General features: G+C 44.6%; 1 protein-coding gene across 1 annotated transcript in view; it reads left to right on the forward strand.

Annotated features, from left to right (window-relative positions):
- LOC144105579 (uncharacterized) overlaps positions 1–25,903 on the forward strand; it is a 100,688-nt gene that overhangs the window by 62,348 nt on the left and 12,437 nt on the right. The window contains exons 5-10 of the mRNA XM_077638698.1: positions 13,996–14,129; positions 16,472–16,598; positions 21,632–22,326; positions 22,999–23,202; positions 24,024–24,087; positions 25,028–25,190. Coding sequence (XP_077494824.1) covers positions 13,996–14,129; positions 16,472–16,598; positions 21,632–22,326; positions 22,999–23,202; positions 24,024–24,087; positions 25,028–25,190 — 1,387 coding nt within the window. The remainder of the gene's footprint in view (positions 1–13,995; positions 14,130–16,471; positions 16,599–21,631; positions 22,327–22,998; positions 23,203–24,023; positions 24,088–25,027; positions 25,191–25,903) is intronic.

The raw sequence follows: 25,903 nt of genomic DNA on the forward strand, positions 1-25,903 counted from the left end.
CTGCTTTGTTCATTTTTTGTCATTTCAACTCTTGAGCCGCCTGCATAAGAGTTGGGACGAAATTAAAATGAAGAAAGCAATGACCATACTGCAGCTTTTTTGTGCCTCACACGACCTCAACTCGTATTTCATGTCACAGCCACCATTTGGCTGTTAAACATGAAACAGTGCGAGGTAAAAAATGTATATATAAGCAAATTAATTTACTGCTTATTGGCACAGTCCATGTGGGTCTATGTTTGCGAATGTCAATCATTTCAAAGAAAGAACACACAACTAAATTTGGTGTCTGTAAGCCATTTAATACATTCTCCTGCGTCATGAGTTACTGGTGGTTCGTGTCTTGTATTCATACTGTGTGGCATGATGAAGCCTTAGGCCAATTCAGGTTTTTCAGAGAGCCTTAAAAAAACACACATGCAGGTTGCTGTTACAGACTGTTGTCAGTTGCACTAGGTTGGCTTCGCCAGAGGCTCACTGAGAGGTTATGCACACCCAAGGAAAGGTTGTCCTATCGGTGTGCCACGACGCACAGACCTTAGGGCTTTGAAAATCTCTGCTGCAGTGAACATGTTAAGTACGTATATTTGCAATAGTGCAATAGACAACAGCCACCAGACTGGCTTAAGTACGAAGTGTGCGTGCAATCAGCCAACCTGTATCCTTGCCTGCACGTGCACTTTCACGTGTTGCTTTGCAGAAAAAAGAAAAAGAAAACTACAATCAGAAACAAAACTTTGGTTCTCTGACTGGAATCCAGACACTCAGCATGCCTGTAAGCAACACGGATGGCTCCTAAGCAGAGCGGTGAAGTCGTCGTTAGTGGGCAACATGGCGGGCAGCGAGCGTAGTACCGCATCTCCGCGTCTTCACGAAGGATGGATGGACGGACGGACGGAGAGGCTGAACCCTTTAAATCGGGCCACCTAGCCGTGACTTATGAAATTTTCAGTGCTGAATATAGCGAACACTGCCACTGGCAGCTCTTCTTCACTGAAACTATCCAAAAATGAATTAGCATCTTCCACACTGCTACCTGGTGCAATGTCTGAAAAGAGAGGCACTTCAGCACCAGAAATTTTACTCTTGTCGTGATTTTAGCCACCAATCAGATAACCTCCGCTAGAAACCTTCGCAGAGCGTTACAAAAGTGCCACCTTGTGGGAAAAACGAAAACTACATCAGAAACGAAACTTGTTCTCTGACTACAAGCTAGATACGCAGCGTGACGTAAGCAACGCGGAAGGTTCCGAAATCGGTGCACAAGTCATCGTTAGTGGGCTAACAATGCTCAATTGCCGCGGTAAGGAAAGAGTTAATAGTCAGTGTCAAGTGACCATCAGCGGAGAGTTTTTCGACCCAAGTACCAGTCGTGCTGTCACCCACTGAACAGCACTTTTTTCTTCTTTTGAGCAGTCCTACCTCCAAACTCTGCTCGGCTCTTCGAATGAGGTGGCTTAAATGCTTTTTGATCTTTAAGATCGAAATTAAGATCCTTGTGCCCGCATCTCGGAAATTCTTTCTTTCCTGCCGCAGATGGCACGCAGTGTGTCATTACTGACTGCAGTTAAAATGGCTTCGCATACGTCGCAAAGTTACCATGTGTCAGTTAAGTTGGTTTTGTACTTTGACCACAGCTTACTGAATGCTGTATTTGTTTAGCGCACTGTGTCAGCACCTGCGATTTTATTAATCAATGCACAGCACCCATTGCTGTCCATGTCAGGCCATGAGCTACTGACTGTAAAGTACATGGCCATTGCAGCAGCACCCGCCTTGCATTTTCAGTGCTAAATATAGCGAACACTGCCACTGGCAGCTCTTCTTCACTGAAACTATGAATTAGCATCTTCCACACTGATACCTGGTGCAATGTCTGAAAAGAGAGGCACTTCAGCACCAGCTTCGCTAAGTGAATTATTGGTTGTACTGTACCATGTTGGTGCAGTCAGTGGGAAGATTATGTCTGTAGATGCTGGTCTTTTCTATACCAAACTGCTGGGTGCCGTTTCTGGGTGTTGCGAAATATTCCTTGTGTTTCCTTCTGTGACTGGGTGCCATAAGATATGGGTGTGTGGCTGCAGTTCCCATTCAGTGGCAACTGTTCCAGTTTGCAGGATCAAGTAGGCCTGGAAAACGGCACTACAAAATGCCAGTTTGCATGACACATACAAGGATGAAATCTAGGGTCTGGTTTGGTAGTACATTTCTACACAAAAAGAAGATGGCAACCAATGGTTCTGCTCAAAATAGGACTTTTCTTGAAATGACATGGATCTGGATTGTGGTTACACATACGCTGTTAACACTGTCACATTGACGGCTTTGACATGACAGAGTGATAAATCTTACGGTAGAGGAAGTGGTTATAACAGTTCCTTCCTTGCAGCAAAAAAGGCGGCCAGTGCCACCGTGCTTATTCGAGGAATGACTTGAGCATGATATGTGAAAAGATCTGTGCATATCATGACAGTAGTGAGTGCTATGTAGAGGTTTATTTGGCAGCAACATGTGCACGATCCGCGGCAGCAGGCATAAATGAGATGGCATGTGCAATAGGGCAATTTTAATTGCCAATGGCCATTTCTGGTCAAAAGAATTTTCTTTGAACTTCTTGAAAGGCTTTATGCAAGTGCTTTTCAAAAGCACGAAAGGGTTTCCTCCCCTGACGGGAACCCTTACGGCATGCCTGTGCGGCTTGTCCGCGAAGACTGCGAATGTGCGGTCTTGACAGTCAAGCAGTTTCAACTTTGAAATGCGCAAGATTTCACTAAGGACAAAACTATGTCCGTATTTTGGGCAGAAGAAGGAAGCTGAGAACTTCTGTCCTGCTTCCGTGATTTTATTGGCAGGTGAGTGGCCTCTATTGTTAATCTATGCATTTTTGTTCTCTTTCGCACTCCTTGCACAATTTGAAAGTGTCACGGATTTAAAGGCTTCAAAAGTTTCATGGAGCTTGAACCACTCCACGTGCTTGGCGCGAAAGTAGTGGGCGAAAGACAAATTTCAAGGCATGCCGTCGACAGCGGCTGCACTCTTGGAACTAGCATGTTTGTGTGATTGCTTGCGTCCTGTTGTCGCTGAAGTGAAGTAGCAGGAACCAGGACAAAAGTCCAGCAATTACAGGCAGCCCCCCATGTTATGCGATCTTTTACTGTCATCTGGCTCATATCAGTTTTTATGTGATAGCGTGGAAGTCTCATTGGAGCAAAAGCCCAGTGACCGCCATTGTTACATCTGGCAGGTGGCTACACCTGCCTCCTGCCAACTGTTCTCATTTCCTCTTTTCCCCACTGTCTTCAGTTAAAAGAGAGCGGAGGGAGACGCCGGACTAAGAATGACTCAGACTACATGAAAATGACCTAAGACACGCACACAGCTAAAAATAATAAAAGAAGCGATCATAATAAGAATAAACCAGACTTCGGATAGAATCAAAAGTGGAATGGTATCCCATTTCCTCCGCGTCAATCCAAGTGATTGCCTCCTTAACCTTATTTTTTTTATCTCTTTGCTGGTTGTTAAACTCAGCTCGAATGTAATGTTATGGAAAGCAGCCTGCAATCTATCACGAGCTAGTGTAGATGCATGTTCCTTTTGCAACTCGCCAGTGGAAAAGGAAATTTTGTCAGCTCTGTTTTGCAATACACTTTCAGACCAGAGACCCAAATGATGATATATGCAAAAATTAGTGGTTTTAGCCAATCTAGTAACCTTGTTGCATCTTGCCATAGTGTGCACAGATTGCAGTGCATCCCATTGAGCACTGCTTCCTACAGTCTGTATTATCCACTCAATGGCAAGTGTAGTGGCAGGTGGCAGAAAGTTAGGTGGGCAAATGAAATTAAGGCGTTAGTGGGCATGGGGTGGCCGCAGCTGGCACAGGACAGGGATAATTGGAGAGGTATGAGAGAGGCCTTTGCCCTGCAGTGGGCTTAGTCATGCTGATGATGACTGTCATTATTATCCACTCAATAAATGTGCAGCAAAAATAGGGTTATTGATATTTTTTTTTTTTTTCAAAAGTTGCACAAGATATTGAGAAGCTGGAAATGGCAGGTGCTGACCTGCTGCTCACTCTATTTGTAACCTATTTAACCAGCCTGACAAATGTGGGCACCTATTAAAGTCCCCGCTCTCTGGGAGTATGCCTTTCTGCTCGTTCTTTTGCTTAGATTGTGTTCGCTGTTTTATGTATGAATAGGCACTGCCAGAACACAGATTCCACAAAGCAGCAATTGTGTACACGTTAACCTTTATCTTGCCTCAAGGAGCTTAGTCTTCTCAGTCATTTTGCACCCTTTGTTGACAAAATAGCAAAAACAGAAAGAGCTTAACTGTTGGCAGAGTGTGAATATGACATAAACCCCACTACAATGAAATTCACGGCACCTAGAAAAATTTTGCTGAAGTGGCAACTTTGTTGTTTAATCAGCCTGGAACAGTAGTAACGAACAGTTATTTCCATGCATCAATCATCTTTGGCAGCTTTCACTTTTTTGGCATCAGTGTGGCGGCAAGGTTTTCGCAGGCCTCTGTTGCATCTCTCCAAATCTCTTGGGTTCTACCACCCAGATTGTTGAAGGTTTCTAATAAACGGCTGAAAAAATTTTTATTTGAACTTTTTTGCCAAGTGGGTGAAAGAAGGGGTTCATAGTTGTCTTCTATGCGATTGCATCACTCTGGATATTGGTCCATGTTGTGCCATCACTGTACATAGGCAGTGTGGCGGCGGATTTTATGTGCGCGGTTCTCAATTTCACTACACGGTCATTGAATAACGCTCACTCAATTGGGCCAAGCCTAGACAGGAAGCTACGCTAAACACGACAAGAAGTCTGCTGCACCTGTCATACAGAGGACCCAAACCAGGAAGGTGGCACAAAAGATAAAGCAGGGTAGTCGGTATAGCCGGGGCCAGCATTTTGCCAGTGTTTGCTTTCCTTATAAAGCTTTAAGGCATTGAGTTAACACATATGTGTCAAAACTTCAGATCACGGTGTAAGAATAACATACTGAGGCGTTGACACTCTCCCCCCACGGTGCGCAAGAGTGCCGCCCGCTCGCGGCCACAATATGTTCGGGGGGAGGGGGAGGGGTGCGATGGAAACCGGTCGCTAGCTTAGAGGGCGCTGCGAAAGGCGGGTCCACGCTGGGCGGCTCGGTCCGGCCTGGCGCGGCACTGCGCACGTGTTTTTGCCACATTTCGGAGTGTGCGGCTGCACTGCTGTGCTGTTTTTAACAAGTTCTTTTATTTTGCACCAAGACCTTGTGTTTGGCTATCATCGGCAGAGTAGCCCACAGCAGCTGAGTGCTGCGCAATGGGAAGAAAGTTCTTCGTGCTGAACTGCAATTCGGGCTATCGGTCTTGTGCAGAGCGTGTGCCATTATTCAAAGCTCCGTCCGACAATGCTCGTTTGGAGAAGTGGCTCCGTGCGATTCCTAGGGCAGACCGGACGCGGACGTCAGTGCCCACTGACCATGTCTGCGCCAAGCATTTTGCAGAGGATGCGATATCCGGGCATATTAAGTGAAATTGATGGAAGAGTGCTACTTGACACAGATAAGAAGCCCGTGCATTCCAGAGATGCAGTTCCTACCTTACATCCGAACTCTCCCAAGTATCTCATGTGAAGTAACACGGTGGTTTGGGCTAGTTGGTTGCAGTTCATAATGGAGACAAGTTTCGCAGCATGAATAAAACGCACACAGAAGACAAGGAACAAACAAGACAGGACTGTGCTGCACTTCCAACTGATTTTGTTTGAAAAAGCTCGACGTTTAAATACATTCAATTATCATGAGGTGAAGCCTAATCACAATCATCCAAAAAAGCCATTTCATTCTCCAGCAATGACAGTGAAGGCGTGCTGACGCAATTGTCACCGGCTTTCCTAATAAAAAAGGCTTCGATAATTTCACGCTGAAGCTTGTCCTTGGCGTGACCCAGAAACTGCACCTTCTTAAACATAGGTTTGCATTTGTACAACCGGCAGTGTACGGCAAGATGGCCGCTGATACCATCTTTTACAAGATTGAAGTGTTCTAGCGCTGTTTCATTAAAACAACGCCCTGTTTTGCCAATGTACACTTTTTTACACGTAAGAGGAATGCTATAAACAACCTTCGTTACACATTTTGTGAACTTTGTGACGTGCTTAATACTGCATGGCACCTTTTTCTTTCTCATTATCATTGGGAAAATTTTTGACAGCTTGCATGGTACAGAAAATACAACGTTAACGTTGTATCGGTTGGCGATCTTCAGATTGTGAGATATCTTATGTAGGTACGGTATTACCTGAATGTTATTCTGTTTCTTTCCTTTATCATCCGTTCCTTTACTTCTCTTTCTTTTCTGCATTAGGCTCTCACAAACAGCTGAAATACCATCATCAGGGAAGCCGGACATGCGTAGCCGCTCGACTTGCTGATTAACACTATAAGTCATTTGATGCGGGCAAGTTTCTTCAAGGGCAGCATTGATACAGTTCATGGCGATTCCGCGTTTAATTATCTTTGAATGAGCGCTGTTAAAAAAGAGAAGGGGCTTTTGTGACCTAGGGTTATATTTCCAACATATGTGGTTCGTTCTGAAAGTAATTCTGAGGTCTAAAAACTATGTCGTGAGCGCAGGGAAGTTCGTACGTGAATTTGAAACCTCTTGCTGCAGCTTTAAAAGCCGTGATAATTTCTGCAACTGCGTCGTCAAGGGAATAAATATGCGAATTGTCAAGAATCGCCAAGTAATCATCGACATATCTAAAAATTCTTTTAACATGAAGGCCCTTTAGTGAATTGTTAACGCGCTTATCAGCAAAACTAAGATAGATGTCACAAAGTATGGGAGCTACTGATGAACCGATGCAAATGCCAGCCTTTTGGGTATAAAAACGATCATTAAAATTGGTGGCCATTGTTTGAAGATGAAATTCTAAAAGCATTAAAAAGTTATCACTGCTGACACCTGATAAATTACGAAAAGACACATCTCCCGTCTCTTTAATCAACGGTCTCACTGATTTAAACAGTTCATCGTGCGGTACGGAGTAATAAAGTTCCTCAACGTCTACGGAGAAACCGATGGTATCAGAAGCAATCAGGTTTTGCTTTTGGCTGAGTTCTTGGACGATCTCGTGCGATCCTCCAACCAGGAAAGGATCTTCAAACTTCAAGCTGGTTAACTGCCTTTGCAGGTATTGTCCAACAGTAGATTGCCAACAGTTCTTTTCTGAGACAATGACTCGAAACGGAAATTCCGGCTTGTGTGTTTTACAAGAGAAGAATGGTTCTAAACTTTTGTTTTCAGATTTCTTGACTAGACTTGTGACGGAATCGAGACACATTTCTTGTAAGAGACGAACTGCAGTGGTCTTCTGGGATTTCTTTTTGAATTTCGTTTCGTTGAAGTTCTTCTGTATAGCTTGAATAGCCTTTTCTTGGAACATGCCTTTGTGCAAAACTACAAATCCTCCCTCTTTATCGGATTGAAGTACCATTAGGTCATGCTCCTTTAAATATGTGACAACTTTCTGATGTTGAAGAGGGCGATTTGAACTGCGACACATTTTTTATCACGGATTCGGCTCCTTCCCAGGTGGCTCGGTCTTTGTCGCGCTCCTTTGTTCTTCCATCCAGCGATGCTACGTGCCATGGCCAGGAGTTCGTGCTTTTTTAACACAGGCTCAAAACAAAACTTTGGCCCCTTTTCCAGGGTCCCGCAAATCTTGTCAGACAGTTGGGCGTCACCAAGTACGGTGACCTTGCTAGGAGCAATGTGGGTTCTTTTTCTTGGCGTAAGAAGATGACGGGCCTTCTGCCATAAGAACTCTGGGCTCTGTGTGGCCAACTTCTTGTAGTCGGCATATTTCCTAGAGCTTGCGCAAGTATCGCTTGCTGTGCGCGGGTCTTGGACGAGTACATGTAGCCAATCTTCTTAGAGTTGAACTTGGTGCCAGTATTCAGACTTGAGGATCTTGCACAGTCGTCTCGCATGGCCGATGGACGGCGACACAACTCCCAAGAAGGCCTGAACCTCTAGGGGAACCAAGCCTTGCTTGATGCAGAAAGAGAGAATGCGGCACTGGCAAGTGGTGACTGCAATTAGATTCACACATGTAAAAACTGGAGAATGTTTGGCTTGGACAGATAAAAAAGAGCCCAGTGTAGAAGAAATACGTTGAAGTAACACGGTGGTTTGGGCTAGTTGGTTGCAGTTCATAATGGAGACAAGTTTCGCAGCATGAATAAAACGCACACAGAAGACAAGGAACAAACAAGACAGGACTGTGCTGCACTTCCAACTGATTTTATTTGAAAAAGCTCGTCGTGTAAATACATTGTTATCATGAAGTGAAACCTAATCACAATCATCCAAAAAAGCCATTTCATTCTCCAGCAATGACAGTGAAGGCGTTCTGACACAATTGTCACCGGCTTTCCTAATAAAAAAGGCTTCGATAATTTCACGCTGAAGCTTGTCAGTTTGTGGAAGCTCACTAGTTTGTGGAAATAAGTGTGATTTCTGAACTATCTTGTCTAATTTATCCCTCTTCCTGGCTGATTTCGTGACAACAAAGCTTCCACTTCAACATTTTTTGCGCTTCCCGTCATTTTTGTTGCAGCTGGGTTCGTGTGTTGTCAGAGATAGGGGCAGTTACGACTTGCTTAGATAGCTCAAGTCTGTTTTCTTGTTAATTATTTCTGTCACTGTTGTTAGGATCTACCACAGAAACAAGTCCGAAAATATTTTTCTAAAGGCTAATGAAAATATTTTTCTAAAGGCTACAAGATGCAATGGTGAGAATACTGTGCGAGTTGGCGCAACCTGTACCATCCCACGTCATTGCATTAAACCTGCAACACGCTACTGCAAATTATTGGTGTTTAAGGGAATTGCACCTAGGCTATGCTAAAATACTATTCCAACAACCAAGAGCCTTCTAATGTGCAGAGGCATGACTGGTTCCTTTTCACAATATGTGATGAGAAAGATGACCAACGAAATTGAACCCTGTCCCGTTCTGCAGTGAATGCATGTGCAAAAAATAATTGCTTTTAAGAGGCTCAAATACAGTCGTGCCCACATATAACAGCCCCACTTAAGGCGAACTTTCACTTATAACAAACGAGACCTGTGCGGCCGTCAAAGTATACAATGTTTGAGTGGCACAAAACCACACGTATAACAAACGTCATTAAGCCCTGCTGATCGGTTACAGCCTCATCGCAGGCAAACGGCTGGCGGCCGCCCCGTTTCGTGCCGCTCTCAAGCGAGCTACCCTTTCCCGCCGACGCGCCTTCCAAGATAGCACCTCCTCGCAACTCCGATTTCTCCTCACTGTCTTGCAAATCCGCGCGTGGCCTCCGCGATCAACCGTGCCGCCGCCAATGCCGATCACGGAGGCCACGCTCCGTGCAGGAGGCCTTCCGTGGGAGCCAAGGCGTGGCTGCACTCACGCTCATAGACGCCCTTCATTGGTCTCTCCACTGGCGCCGTGCGTTTGTTTCTTTAGCTTGTTGCCGCCTGTGCACGTTGCACACGTCTACCTCATCGCACGCTTTTGTCACTCTTGTTGCAGTGCGGACATTTCGTTGGCTTCGTTAAAATCTCGGGCCCTCGTTGTAATTCAGGATGGCGGGCAGGACTCGTTCCCTCCGGGGGCAGCCGTTTTTGTGAGACATGCCAAAGAGGGCGAAACGTCTTTTGTATGTGAAAGGCGTGGCACATATTTTTGATTCCTCTTGCTTGTGACCACCGTGCTCACGATTCCCCACAGAGCTTCACCAGACTTGTCAGCGACATTGCGGCACTCCAGTTACTCAGGTAAACAAGATTTCACTGACATGTCGTGCAAATTATTGATACCCTTTCTCTTCTAATGCCCCACAGACCAATCATTGTATCAAGTGCAGAACCTGTACGCACAGCACTAGCGTTTGCAGGACGCACCTTCAACATCTTTCGAATGGGTAAGCATGTTTTGACTTGCGTTCTTACTGCCCCATGAGGTTTAACTTATGATAAACAAACTGAGCATGGTAGTGGGGCAAATTCAGTCAGGCACAGCCTGTTCCAAGCTCGTGTGCGCACCCTAAAGCTCGAAACCAGTCTTCACTAAAGAAGTTCAGGCTTCAATGCGTTTTGAAGAGCTCAATTTTTCCAAGGATTAGTAGCATAAGGCACAGACTTGAGCAGGCTTGTCTTAAGTCACGGGAGTGTCGTGTGAGATAAACGAAGCGAAATCACTGCAACCGCTTTTTGGGGGCCTGGCGCTTGTGCCTTTGTCATTTGTGGCTCATTCCATGTGAAGCACTCCAGAGTTTGTGCTCGACCATGTCTGATTTTTCCGATAAAATATGTGGACTTCTATTGAACTGTGAAAACGAACTTCCGTTGGTCCTTGGGGAAACACAAATGTGACCTTTTAATTTTCTTGAGGAGGGCTGACTGGGTCTTAATTACAAAAAATATGCAAAATCAATATATTTTTACCCTCCAAACTTTTTTGAACTATCTATATGCATTGTTCTTTTGTATCATACAGCAAGGAACTGCCGGAAAAAAAATTTTTTCATTCATGAGTGATATGAAACTTGCATTTGGCTCTCTCTAACTTGTACAACTTTGTAAAAAATCTTAAGGTAGAATACAACAGAATAAATTTCAAGCAGTATAAAGAAAGCAAATTTTGGATCCACGTTTCCTTCCTTGGCTACGTTCCACTCGCTAAGTACAATAAGAAGGTTGCATCTCTGGTGATGCTCAGTAGGGAGTTTTTAGAAATTGAACAAGCATATAATGGTTTGGATGCTTGAGTGATTAATCAGTGAGAAAAAACAACAAGGATGAATGAAGAGAAGACACGACGAGTGCTGTCGTGTCGTGTAGGCAGTGCTCATCATGTCGTCTCTTCCTTCGTCCTTGTTTTTTAACACTTATTTACCCTCTTAAGCATGTCAACCAACCAATTAGCCAAGCTTGCAACTTTTACAGTTTTTTAGTTTATCTACACCGGTGGCGTCAAAACACGTGACCGTGTCAGTGCAGCTGCTGTGCAGAAGGATCAACCAATGGTGCTGTTACTATTAACCCAAAAGCGAGCGTGTATTCTGCTAAGCTGTATAGCATTTTAAAGGCCCTCGAAAAAAAGGCACTGGAAGCAAAAATGCAGTGAGTCACACCAACTGAAGGAATGACATGCCTGATGTTATCTGAAAACAAAGCAATAAAGCCTTCTTTTATTATATTTCCTCCATCAATTTGAGCAATTCTCAAGATGCAGATACAGCGTGCACTTCGGCTGGGTTCCCAGCTATCTTGGGATTGCAGGCAAGTAGCTTGCTGACTTCTCAGGAAGAAACACAACCATGAGCGATGCCTGCAAAATGAAAATTCTCTACCAGGACTATAAAGGAACAATTAAGAGGATGGTGCTCTTCAAATGGCAGCTCGAATCGAACAGTGAAGCAAATAATGTTAAGTCTCATTGAACAAACTGTAAAGGAATAAAAGGATCGTCAACATAAAAACCGGTTCTACGAAGTTGTACATTACAGATTACTAATCGGACACTCATAACCTAACAAACGACTACTTGTTTTTAGGAGCACAACTGTTGGAATGTGACCACTGTTTTGGCCCGCTTTCAGAGATTCGTATCGTTGTGTGGCGACCAGCCAAAGAATGAGACGTGACAAATGGGGATGAGGTGATTTAATAGCTGCTGGCTCAGTGGAACTTTTTCATCACCTTCGCTGTCCACTTCATCTTCTAGTTCGTGACATGACCTGGGGCCACCGAGCAATTGTCCCAATTACGAACTGGAAGAATGGATCTCATGATGAGAAGCAGAACATGACGATGGGCATGACAGAGTGGTTGATCAAAGAGAAGATGGTGAAGGACTTACCACCACAATGAAAGCGATGAGCTTATGAGAAGATGAATCCTTGTCCATCAAGACTGCAGCCACCAGTCACCAGAAGATCAGTGGTGTCGCACTTGTCATGTCGTCGTGTCCTCTGGTCGAGGCTGGAAGATGGCACGGAAGAGAGCGGCAACATCGGGTCATATCTGGTAGGCTGGGGTAATGCCACGGGGTGCAAACCACGAGCGCGCAACCGAAGATCTCGGCGCACAACAGGCTTCGAACTCTGGGACTGGGAGGACAAGGACTGCCAGCACCTCCACTAAACGTTACGTGGCAGCCAGTTAAACAATGGGACATGGTGACAGATGGGGATGAGATGATTTAATTGTAGAAAGAAAACCTGCGCAAAGGACGGAGACACAGAACAGGAACACAGGACGACGCTGGACTATCGGCTGTCGATAGTCCAGCATCGTCCTGTGTTCCTGTTCTGTGTCTCCGTCCTTAGCGCTGATTTTCTTTCTACAGTCATGTATCAACTCGCCCAGCTCTCCACTCTACTAAATCAGATCATTTAATGGCTGCTGGCCTAGTGCGAGTGTTCCACTGCGCACCACTGCCCGCTTCTTCTTCTAGTCTGTGAAAATATCTTTTAACCTATCTATTTTATGAAAGAGACGGTCTCGCTCATTTTGAAAATTTTACAAATATATCACATTTCAATCCATTCTTCTCTTTTGTTAGGTAATGAGCATATTGTATCATTTGACATTGTTATAAAATATTTAGATAGCACTGGATTCTAGAGTATATGATTTTTTTTGTCTGTGTAGCTTGTAGAAAGGGTTCCTTGGCACAGACAAAAAGGCACCGTAGCCAAGCATGGTGGGAGAGAACTCCTCACCTGCTTGTTTGTACAAGGCCTACCGGTTTTCTTTTGTTTAAATGCAAGATTTTTTGACCTTGCTATATTGCATCGTATTTGTAGTTGTCATTTTACATGCCATATTTTTTCCAGCTCCTTGCACTGTATTTAGTCTTGTTTAATGTTTTATAATAGGCAGAATTTCACATCACTCCACCTGATTTTGCCTAGGATACAAAAGCAACCAAATTTACACATTGTTTTGGTGCTTTTTGGCCTAAATCGCCCTTGTGCCAATAAGCTCCCTACTGACTAACTTTCCTGTGTAAGGCATTTGTACACGTGGATCACCATGTGGTACCTGTGTGGAACCACTAAACAATTTGTAACTGAATTTCATGAATTCAAAATTTGGCCGTTTTTGTAGCCTCAGTAGAGGATTTTTCTATGGGCAGCGTTGTGTCGGTGACGGCGCATTTTTTACGCCAGTCGACATCCACTCCGCATTTGCAGATGGAAAAAAATTTGAGCTTGTTTTTGCTCATTTCAGACAAGTTTTGATCCAAGCTATCATTTACAGTCCACCAGTTTAGCCAATCAATTCACATAATTGGTTTTATGGTTGTATCCCTGATGTCATAGTCTGTTCTATTGCAACTTTTGCTGAAACCCATTTTTGGTATCAACTTCTTGGTTTTTGCTGTTTTAAAATGCTTCTTATAAGTACTTTGAAAAACGGCTTTTTGTACCAGAAGTGGGAGGGGCTAAGCAATGTGGCGGGACTATCAACTGAATATGTTCAAAAATCAGTTTTAAGTTTCCATTAAAGTGCGAACTGAACGCACTGGTCCAAAGGTGTTGTGCTTTACTCTGGCACTGCATATGAAGAGCATTTGTCATTTGTTATGCACATGCTGAAGCCACATGCTTTCTTTTTAACCAGTCACTGTTAACTGATGCTACCGTGCACTTGCGGGTAAGGTAACTGATTGCTTGTAAATTGCAACATAGGCGCTCTTTCTGACTGCTGTCTGGAGAACAAGCTGTAAATAAAACATAACCCTCTCTGAGTATTGAGTGCAGTTAAATGAAACGAGAAGCATGAAAATGCTGTCCTGTCAGAACGTGCTTCCTTGCAATACCTTCCTGAGTTCGACGGAAGGTATTTCACAAAAAAGTGACTGTTTCAAGATATTTGGACTGATCTGGTGTACCAGCATGCCAGCTATGTAGTTAATGTTCTCTTCACTGTTGCAGGGACTACATCGACACCTTTTGTCAAGATATGGAGCGTGGACCACCGAATAAAGAAAATGGCCTGTGCTACCAGCCTTAAAGAAGTCAAGGAACAGGCGTGCCAAAAAGGTGTTTGCACTTCGGTGAATGCAAAGGTAAGGAAGGCCTCTACTATGTAGTGAAATGCATGCACAGTTAGTGTTGCACTTAAGGGGGCACACGGCTTTCAAATGATGAAAATCTCGAACAAAAATAGAATTGTAGAAAACATCAGATATCATATCTATAAGATTTTTGTAATTATATCTTGAAAGATTTTTTTGGAGAACAGCCCAGAAATTAATTTAAACAATTATTTTTGTGACCATAGGTTGCAAAAAACTGTCTGAGATCTCCGTGAAAATTCCAGTTTTCTCATGAGCATTCTTTTACCTGACTGCACTGTTTGCAGAAAGCATAGCATGACAATGGCTTCATGGATATTCATGCGGTTTGTTGCATTGTGTTCTTCAATAAAATCTGCATGCAGTGACGTTCCTATATTTCTGACGTTTGGTCTGCGGAAAAATTTGAAAATTTTTCTCCGAAAGGCGCCAAAAAATGGCCAAAAAAATTTGATCTTTTGAGAATTGTTGTATCCGATTGTATGCCTCATTTTGTATGCTGTCCTGAAGTTTCATTGCTGAAACCAACCGGGAAGTACCTTTAAAAAAATGAGCCGATGCTGAGGCAGCGTCCAAATATCGAGCACTAACACACCTGACTTAAGTCGCCGGTTCGAATCCCTACCGTGAGCTAGACTCAACTTAACTAGTAAGTTTATGCTGCACAAAACGCGGAATACCACCCAAACACTGTGCAAGAAATGGTTAAACTGCAATATTCATGTGAAGATTCGTAACGACGTGGAATTATGGACACATAGGTCGTCGGTTCGAATCCCTGCTGTGAGCTAGGCTCTAACTTAACTAGTAAGTTTATGCTGCGTGAAACGCTAAATCGTATGACACCATCCGGAAGGTCCTGCGGCAAACTGTTTGGCCACATACTTTACACGAATGCCAGGACTAAGTGGCCCAACTTTGACGCCTGCCAGACAGATATAGGATTGGCATAGTTAAGTTTTAAGTTGTGGTGCTCGGCTGTTATCATTTTATTATGAAAGCACCTCGGTTACCATGGCAACTGCTGGGTTATGATTTGTGTCATAACATATAGCAGTGAGACCCGAAACGGGATATGTAGAGCTTAACGCTCCAAAAAATTGTCTGAGCCATGGCAGCTATTCACTGCGGGAAAATGATCGAACAGTGTGCACTTTTTTCTATTACGGTCTTTTGCCTAGGTACTCGCTTTGCGGAACAGATTTTTTCAAGACTATTCTATTTTGATCTCGTTGTTTTGTTGAACTCCTAGTACTATATTGCAGGTGAAGACGTTCTTTGTTTTTCAATCTTTCGTGTGAAATTTTCTTCTCAATCTAGATGCACCAACAGATGCTCTGTATTGCAAAATATTCAAAACTGAAATTTGTGCTTTCCAAAAAAAAAAAAGACCTCTAAGAATGTCTTGATCTGTAGTGTGTCTGTAAAAAGGCAGTGAATGTTAAACTGGCCTTCTGCCGCATTTTCTTAACTCTGCAGCCTTTTCACAAGAATCAGAGGAAAAATGTATATTAGCAAAATATTTTTCTGGAGATATAACTGAAATTTTGTGAGAGTAGTCGTTAAATTATTTATAATATGTTTAAAAAACTTCATCTAGATACATCAAGAAATAAAAAACTTTTACTGAAAGCCGCGTCCCTCCTTAAAATGCTCTATATCATTTGTTATATGACATCATCAAACAATGTTAAAATGGTCTTGTTTAGTTATACATGTGACAAAGCGGTACAAAGCAATTTCATGAGGGAAAAAATATAGCACCGACATAAAATTTTCTTCTGGCTTTGAGGCATCTTCTACGTTTTGAGGCATCTTTGTGTATTGGAAAAAGTAGTCAGTCTTCAGAACATTTTACTGTCACTGGTAGAGAGTGAACGCTTTACTGCTGCCCGTACTGTTCTGTTATGTGCAAAGAAGTAAAGATTTGTCCTCATCTGGCAAATGAGACTTCGCTTATGTGCTTTTGCTGTCTAAGGTAACTAGGATAACTGAACAGAGGAAGCATGACCTCAAACTAATTTGTAACATAGGAAGGGGGAACGTCAATTCAGGGAAACCATCAGATGGAGTAACGTCCTCCGTGTTTCGCCACCGTTTGGTTTCAGTTGGTGTAGTAACTTCGCCGTGCAGGATATGGTCCCTGGCTTGGTTCCTAGTGCAGATAAATTTTTCAGCTCTTAGGATCCAGTGCACTGCACCTTTGATACACTGCAGTACCTCTGAGGTTACTAGTACGCATTATCCGTTTTCAACCGATTGGATGTATTTGTGCACAGGATTATTCAAGAACTTTGTGGTTTTCCATATAAGGGCACATATTCCCCCTACAGGTTTTTCTCACGGATGGATCAGAGCTGGAGGAGAGTATGTTTGAAGAGCTCGTGAATGAGCTTCCTCCGCAAGAGAGAATATTTGTTGTCGGTGCAGCCGCACCATCGACCGAACCTGGCCTTCGAGGTGTGATGAAATTTCTTGGTTCTTGCATGTCGTTATTTTGTGCACGCGACCATAGTTGATTACACAGTAGGTGCCCTTTGCTGTAACTCTCCGACAGTGTTTGTTGCCCTCTTCCAAGTAGCATTGTTTGCAGTTACGTGCACCTTATTACAGTAGATGCTTTGTTCTGTTTAGTTGCTTTTCTTGGTCTCAATAGTAGAAGAAGCTGTTGCGAGTTACATTGCTGTAGGCATGAACCACAGTAGGCACCACCAGGTGGGCAAAGACGTTTAGGCTATATTCGGCAGAGCGCATGTAGCCTGGAATGCAGTGGTGGCATCTCACGAGCCTCGCATACACTACATCCTGCTTTCTTAAAAATGGGATCTAGTGTGTTTAAAGCAACATTGCGTTCAGTGAACAGCAAGCAGCAATGAATTCACAAACAATGCTTGTGTCAGAGTGTGGCTACTTAAAAGTAAAAGTGATGAAGGCACAGGCGCCTTAACCCTAACGGAGTGGCTGCGCTGAGATTTTGTTTGTGGTGCAGTGCACCGCTAGAGTACTTTAGACATGCTTGCTCATGCCTGTTCACAGACATTTCTGTATGTGCAATCCCCTGAGAGGATGAGGTGCTAAGCAGTACAGTTGACTTCCTTGGAGGCCACAGCTTAAAGCTTACTACAGTTAAACCTGGATGTAACGAACCTCTATGTAACGAATTCCTGGATTTAACGAAATTTTTGAATTCCCTAACGCCGCCCCCATTGAAGCCCATGTATTTTCGACCTCGATGTAACGAAAACGTTGCGGCAGTTAACCTTGATGTAACGAACTCGCAAAGCTGATCAGTCATTACTTTTTGCACTTTTAAGGAAAATTCGACCAAATAAATGCACTATATTAGTGAATATTAGTATTGTACGGAGCCAACAGCTACACGAACGCCTGGGATCACCGCGACCAAGCGAACTTAGCGATGATGATGATAGCGACGGTTAGCGCGCGGCTAGCGCCGCCCCGTGCCCAACGTAGCAGCCTGTTCAGGCTTTGCTTGTGTAGCGTGGCACCAGGTGGCGTTTGTAGCGGCGGTTGATTTCTTTTGTTGCATTTTTTATGTATGGATTTGAAAAAAAGCATTTTTATTTTGTGATTTCCATATGTTTCAATGGCTTAGACACAGTTATGTGCAAGAATTCACTTTAAAAGCAACGCTGATGGCCGGTTCTTTCATTACCAGGGCGAAGGAAGGAGAGGGGGGAAAGGAGGACGAGACCGACGGGACGACGTGTTGCATTCGCCATTTTGCGTTTGTCCTGCGTCTGTGCGTGTCAGCTGTGCTCTCGTGCTGGTTCGTTTGACTTGTTTTGGAGGTGCTAGGCCTGCCGTCGGCGTGTAGTCGTGCGTCTCCGCTTGTAACTGCGTCGTCGGTTGGTCATGATGAGTTCTGCTAGTTCTACTGCCAGAAAACGAAAAGTTTTGTCTTTCGAAGACAAACTTGCAATTTTAAATGCAGTCGCCGCGGGCGAGAAGAAGAAGGACATTGCCGCCCGTTTCAGCATTCCAGCGAGCACCCTATCAACGATTTTGAGTGCGGAACACAACATCAGAAACGCAGTGGAGTCGGGAACAAGCTCGAAGAAAAAAAGCCTGAAGACGTCGACATATGCTGATGTGGACAAGGCAGTGTTCACGTGGTTTTTGGACACGCGAGCCAGAAATGTGCCCATTAGTGGCGCGATTTTGCAACAGAAGGCAAAGGACTTTGCGTGTATCTTGGGCCATGACGATTTAAAGGCAAGCAACGGGTGGCTGCAGGGATTCAAGAGCCGACACGGTGTCGTCGGGAGAGTAATCAGCGGCGAATCTGCCTCCGCAGACAGCGATGCTGCTGCTTCATGGGTGGCTGACAAGCTGCCTGGAATACTGAGTCGCTTCGAGGCGGCCGATGTCTACAATGCCGACGAGACAGCTCTATTTTATCAAATGCTTCCGGGCCGCACGCTAGCACTAAAAGGCGATGACTGCCGCGGCGGAAAGCAGAGCAAGCTCTGCATAACGATTCTGCTGTGCGCCAACCTCGACGGCACAGACAAGCGAGTCCCGCTGGTTGTCGGCAAAAGTGCCCGTCCCAGGTGTTTTAAGGGAACGAAGCGTATGCCCGTCAAGTATGTGGCGAACTCCAAGGCGTGGATGACTCGGCCAATATTTTCAGAATGGTTAACGGAATTTAACCAGGACGTCAAGCGGCAAGGCCGTCAAGTTTGCCTACTGCTGGATAATTGCTCGGCGCACCACGTCGAAGGCCTGCAGCTCTCGAACATCGAACTGCACTACTTCCCGGCCAACTGCACGTCCCTAATACAACCCCTTGACAAAGGGGTCATTAACAGTTTTAAATGCTGTTACCGACGCCGACTAATCCAGAAGATTCTTCTCGACATCCGGCTGGAACGGGAGATGAAGATTGATATTTACCAAGCAGTCGAGATGCTTGCTGCCTCCTGGCAAGAGGTCAGGGCAGAAGTTATTAGGAATTGCTTTTTAAAGGCCGGAATAGTAGCAAGAAACGCACAGGCTGGTGCTGATGACGAGGAAGACGTTTCTACTCCGTCCGATGTGGCCGAAGCGTGGAACGAGCTACGCACTAACGGTGGTGTACCCGACGACGTTGAACTGGATGACTTTTTGTTTGCCGACAACGCCGCCGTGGCTACAGAGGAAATGACTGATGCAGCACTGGCTGAAAGCGTGCAAGATGATCGTGATGATGGTGCTTGCGATGCAGATCCGTGTGACGTGCCTACTGCAAAGGAGGTGATGAACGCAATGGACGTTATGCGCCGTTTCGTCGGCTCGCGCGACGATGAAGGAGCTCTACATGATTTAGCTTCTTTGGAGCGGCGTGTCCTGCCTGCACTTGTGCCGAAGAAGCAGGCAGCAATTACGCAATTTTTCAGTGTAAAATAACGCCGCCTCTCCTCTTCTCTCAAAGCTCCTTTGGAAGCTTTTTTTTTCAACGGTCCCTCTCGGGGCCACCAATCGCGCTTCGGCAGAGCACGCAGGCACGATGATTCCCGCTGTCTCTCGCTCGAGTTCCTCTCTCTACACCAAGTCGCCTATGCGCAGACACATGGTGCAGTCGTTTCGCGCCACGCACTTCCACGTGCGCGGCGACGTAAGAACAGTCGTGTCACGTCATAAAAACAATTGACGAGCCTTCACGCGAAACCTGCATGTAACGAAAAATCGGGAGCTTTTTTCAACTTCGTTATATCCAGGTTTAACTGTAGTGTATTGAATTGGCTAAAAAACAAAAGGAAGCGTTAATGTGGCTTGTGAGATTAATTTTGAGATTTTATGCAAGATGAAAAGTGAGTACCGTATTTACACGACTGTAAGTCGACCTATTTTTCAAAATTTGGAAATCCAAAGTGCGGGGCCGACTTGCAATCGAAACCAAAGCATGGCATCATAAATAAAGGCGAGACAAACGAAGTATCAGGCATGCTACAGCGCAGTTGCATTTTTGCTGCGTGGCTCCGTCGTATAGCTCCGGTGCTGGCCTTGAGCAGCTGCTATGTCAACGCGCAGAACCGGCATCCCCTCCCCATGCGCGGTGGCCGATGGCGGCTGTCGATAAGCAGCAACCCGACACACCCCTTCCCACACATGGCAGCAGATTGCGGTATCCGATAAGTGGAGGTGGCCCAATAACGCATTCGCGTTCTGCTCATAATAGGCGTGCTCCAAGTTTGTTTTTTTGTTGTTGTAGCAACAGCCACATTACACTAGCATTTCGAGCCTTCAGCCTGGTGGTGCTGCCACGTGGTCACGTGGTTGGTGAGGGGGGGTGGAGGGTGGAGAGAGTGAATCACGTTCAGGGACGAAGATGAAGAAGGAATGTCCAGTGAAACGGAGCGGCGAAAGACTGACTTTGCAATTTGACTGAGTAAGTTCCGCTCGGCCAGCTATAGCTATCGCGTCACTCCAGGTTTAGCCAGAGCTAAACCACAGCCAATTTTTTTTTACTTTCAACTGCACACTTGGTGCTCAAGTAAGTGTCGATAGCTGACGGAAGGGCCGCTGCTCCAATTGCAGCGGCACCAACACTCAGAGCGGCAGCGGCGCCGGGGAGTGTCGATATAGCCGATGGAAGAGCCAAGCCCGCTCATACATAGTTTCTCTTTGTCTCTGATGCATTTGACAACTGCCAGCCGCGTTTCACAAGTTTTTATGGTAGTGCTTCGTCATTCATCATATGTGCTCCTCCGTGTCCAGTAAGCGACCGGCGCTCGTTCACGGCTACATTCGAGATGGCTGCCGTTCTTCACACCGAAGAAACGAACTGCGCGCCGGGCCGCAAGTTGGATGTTCGCAGCAAGTGATACAGGTGTGGCAGCTGCAGCGAGGCAAAATTTTCAGCTGTTCGAGGGCGATGTCATGATGTGGCTGTTTGCGAAGTGCGGGATTTCGCTGCACAACGTTAGAACGGCGTGATGTGGGACCACAGCAATGATCACGACGGTAGCGCTAGTGCGGACGATGGCACAAGTGTGGACGAGTTGTCCAGTGACTAATACATTTTCATTCTGCAATGTGCCCACGGGCACACTCACATGCGGCAGCCGATGGCGGCTGGTGATAAGCGGCGGCCGCATTGCATTCTATTATTAAAGGCCAAGCTTAAACGGCCTCCAAGTTTGTTTGTTTGTTTCTGAAACGTGATATGGGGTGTTGACTTACAATCGTGTAAATATGGTATTATGCAGTGACGTGCAAAGCAACAGTATCAAAACAAGCACTCTAGAAAAAAGAAGTTCTTTGGTGTTACAAGGCTGTTAACATCTATGGTATTTGACATGGCCTTTCAACACAAACAAGCACTTACAAGTAACATAGACAGAGATGTTGCAGGTTATTGTGAGCATCACAACTGTTGTTTTATCACTCATTTAAGAAACTTGGCACATTATAGTGAAAAGTAGGCAAAGAAAAGAACTTTGCCGTCAAGCGTGCAAGGCTAAAGCTTGTGTCTTGTTTATCTCTCATAGTGACAGACCGACATGGAGTTAGAGAGACTGACTGCCCTACAACGGCTCAACATCATGACAGCTGCACATTTGTCCTGGACACAAAGTACCTGTCAAAGAGTTTGCAAGAGCACCTTGATGCTGACACGCTGCCTCTTCCATTACAAGGAAGACGAGAACTTGTGCGAGTCGCCGTAGAACAAATGATGAAGTGGACATCTCATCCAAGAAGAGATTTTACCAGGAAAGTAGCCAAGGACCTTGTTAAGAAATTTCCCGGCTCCTTAAAGGATGTTGCCCTCGATGGACAAGTGCTTGGGAACGGATACAACCTCCTCTTTCAGCAAATAGAGAATAGGGTGGAGAACCTCCGCCGTGGGCAGTCCGGGTCACTGCCAAAGAACGGTGGCCTCGAAATAAGAAAGAGCTGCAGTTACGGATGCCAGAATGGGCAGCACCTCCTTGAAGCGGAGACTACGGAAACCCTGGGAGCAGAAATTGATTTTTTGAAGACGGAAGGCCAGAAGGCATTAAGAGATATTGATGTTCCACGGGCAATGCGTTGCATGGACCGGACTTATGCACTGCAAAGGAAGTTCATCAACAGTCACAAATCCTCACACACGATGTCCCAAGTGAAAGAGCAATGGCCTCTGCTGTTTCACAGGCCTTTCTTTTACAAGCACTGCGACAGCCTTCTGGGGAAAGATGTGCAGGTAAGGAACTTCGAACAGGGACTGTTAATAGTATTACATTCAGATCGGCTTTGCAGTCATGGCCGAACATGAGACAAGGAAATATTGGTCAGGCTTGCAAGCTTGGTATCTTTTGGTAGTTTTCTGAGCCTTTCAATGTATCTTGGCTCTTTGTGGCCTCTGTCAAGAGTGTTCTTTCTAAAAAGAGCTGAGTGAAAACCAGTTATTCTACAAATACTGGAACTGCGCTGAAATCGTGAAAATGCGGTGGGTTATTGCGTGCTGCATGGACACTAGAGTGTCAAAAGTAGGTTGAATGTCTAGAGTGGAGATTGAGTGTGTTTGTGAATGTCGCGTGTTTGGGAGCCTTCTTACATATCTTCCTATGTGCAGTCATGGACAAAAGTTTGTGGGATGTGGATTCTAAGAAAAAGGTTATTTCTGCGTTGTCTCGGCAGCCAGCCAGCTGGTATTCTTGCGGAGGATATAGCATGTGAGTCACCTCAAGCTTCTGTGCTTTTCAATGATCTGCGTTGTGTGACTGCACAGAAATATATTTTCTTCCACACACCCGCTTCCCGTAAACTTTTGACCGTGACTGCACTTACGTGGGCTGTGGTTGAAGCCGTGCTAGGTTTTCAACACTGCATCACACACAAGCTTTCTTCTACAATGCAGGCTCTTGTATTTCAGGCAACGTTTCGAGCCAACGTCTGCAGCTATGCTCCATTGCTCATGAAGAGCCTTGAAAAGTCTTCATCGAGGGACATAAAGTATTTGCTTATCGAGGCACAATATGCAAGCAAAAAAAATGAAGCCGCCTGTGAGGCAGCCTTGATGCCACTCCTGGCAGCTTACTTTAAGGACTGTCCCAGCACCCTGTACCATGTTTTTGAAGTGAGTAGTGCATATTTTATGAATTACTTTTGCTTGGAAAGTTCATTTGGGCTATCAGTTAAACTACTGCTGTCATGATGACAGTGCGTCATCTTGATCTTAGGCTTTCCTGGCCTTGGTACCTTGAAAGTATGTCGGTTGTTCAAAGTTCGTATCTAATTTTTTTGGAAAATATTTTAGCAACAAAAAAGAACTGTCATCTGTATTCTTATTTTTAGCGACAATAAATAATGAAATGAGCGTCTAAGGTGTTTAAGAGCAGAGTATGTACTGTATATACTCGTGTAATGAACCCACTCTTTTTCCAGAAAAGTTTTCATCATTTTAAAGGGTGGGTTCGTTATGCAGCGAGAAAAGTTTCAACAGATCTTGTGCGAGTCGAAATTTCATGCCATCTTGTTCATCCTTCCGTCCATCAACAAAGTCGTGAGGTCAGCCACTTTTGTTTCGCTGGCATTTAGCATCATTCGTTTCAAAAGGTGTTTGCCAACCAGTAGCCATCTCTGAACAAAAATACACAGAAGCATGAGACGGAGGAGGGTGAAAGCATGAAAAGTCGCCATAAAGGGCTCACCACCACTTGCACGCTTTTGTGGGTTCTCTGTCACATGTTTTCGGCTGAGATGTTCATGACGACAGAATGAAGTGATTGAGCAAGTTTGTGTACTCTCCTTGGAAGGTGTTTCAGAGCCCCTTAAGCATAGATGACTGCCAAATTTATACATTTCTAATTACCAACTCTGCAAGCATTGGAACAGTCCATAGCTGTTATATCGTCTTTGACCTCATCAAAGCTGAATGGTATTTTCCTCTCTTTCTAGGAAGGCACAGACATCACATCACAGCTCCCCGAGCTGCCATCGACGCCTGTTATTGTCGCAGTTGGTAAGTTTTTTCCACATTTTTCCATACTGCTTGCTGTTACTGCGCATTAGTGAGTGCAAAAAAATGTTATGGGGCTTTCTTACCGAGCTAGAGCTTTGTTACTATAGCATTTTAAAACAGAAGAAATGGCATTTGGATTTATATTAACAGCTCGTTTGACAGCTATTAGCAACTTAATTTAGATAATGTGCAGCTGCCCTTTGCATCCCAGAGTGGAGGTTTTTCTTTTCTTGCGCTTCATTTTTGACGCAAACTGAAAACACATCTAAATCAGTGATCTTAGAAAGGCTGTAAGCTAGCACCAGCTGTTACTGTATACAAGTGGACTTATATTCACGGACGAATACATCACTTTTTATTGTCTTTGACTCTTTATTTCAGGCATGTTCTTTGGAGTGTGAATGTACTATCTTTTATTTTAATAGAAACATTCAATACTGGAGCGGTTATGGAAATAGTATTGGAGCAGTCAGATTTGAATTGCTTATAGTTCACCAGGCCAGGCTGCTTATGGGTCCCAACAGTATCTACATGCTTGAAGCAAACGAAATGCAAGGGCAAAGGACAAAAAGTTTTATCAGGAAATTTGCTCTTTATGAAGAGGAAATAGTGGTGCAGTTTATTTACAATAACAAACTCCACTTATCATCATCATCAGCCTGACTACACCCACTGCTGGGCAAAGGCCTCTCCGATGTCTCTCCAATTAACCCCGTCCTTTGCCAGCTGCAGCTATCGTATCCCCACAAACTTCTTAATCTCATCTGCCCACCTAACTTGCTGCCATGTGCTTAAGTTATGGGATTTTTAAAAAATATTTTGTGATTGCATATTTAGAACCCCAAATTGTATACTTGTAAGGTATAATTTTTCGTTTCTACTGTTCAGGCAGCCCAGGGCTGTTCGCTCATTCTTCTTATGTGTTGGCGACCTGTTGCAGGTGGCATTCACCGCCAGCAGTGTTATGTGTACTGTCAGCAAGAAGTGCTGATTGCCTCGCCCACCGACTTTAGTGAGGCTACATGCCTCATGTTTTTGGCACACTGTGTGTTTAACGTTAAGCATGCCAGTGCTGCAGCGACAACAATGGAATTTCTTCAAAGGTGGGCTATCTTGTCAAGCAGATCATGCATGCTCCTTTGTCTTTCCTTCTGTTAATATTTAGCTAGTGGTGTTGTTATCCTGCTTTCTTTATACACTGCCGTACCATATTTCCAAGGTTCCGACATGGAAGTCAGATTCGGCTATTTTCCTTTTTTTTTTTTTGCGTGCCGTGTATACTAGTGTTAGGGCCCCACAGTTTTGACAGGGTGTGTTCCTTACACGGGACTGGCATTTTTCTGTGAAATTTTTCTGGTTGAAGTGGAGCCCTGATTACGTGTCCCCTTTTTATGCTGTGGCATGTATTTTTATGACGAATTAGTGTAGTCCTGCCAAATCCTTTAAATACAAGGCACATTGAAAGTGTTGATGACAGGACGTGTGCCTGGCGACTGCCACGAATTAACCACCCGGGATTAAACAGGTTGCTAGATCAGTTTACTGTCAAATGTCACATGATTCTAAGTTAAAAAGTAGGCTTGTGCGAATGGTGCTTTTTTTGGTTCAAAGCGAATAGTAATTCTTCTCGAATAATTTCAAAATGAATATACTTCGAATAGTAGCAAGCAAAGAAAAAAAAAATAGCAGAGGTCTAAGGTCTGGGATTTATTCCAGGAAATTAAACAACTTTATTATTTACGAAAATCGGCAAATTGTGGTGCAAAAACACTAGACTAGCTGTTACACATGCTGGAGTTTGGGGGGCTCCCTTGTG

The sequence above is a fragment of the Amblyomma americanum genome, chromosome 9 (genome assembly GCF_052857255.1).
Source record: "Amblyomma americanum isolate KBUSLIRL-KWMA chromosome 9, ASM5285725v1, whole genome shotgun sequence".
Taxonomy (NCBI): Eukaryota; Metazoa; Arthropoda; class Arachnida; order Ixodida; family Ixodidae; genus Amblyomma; species Amblyomma americanum.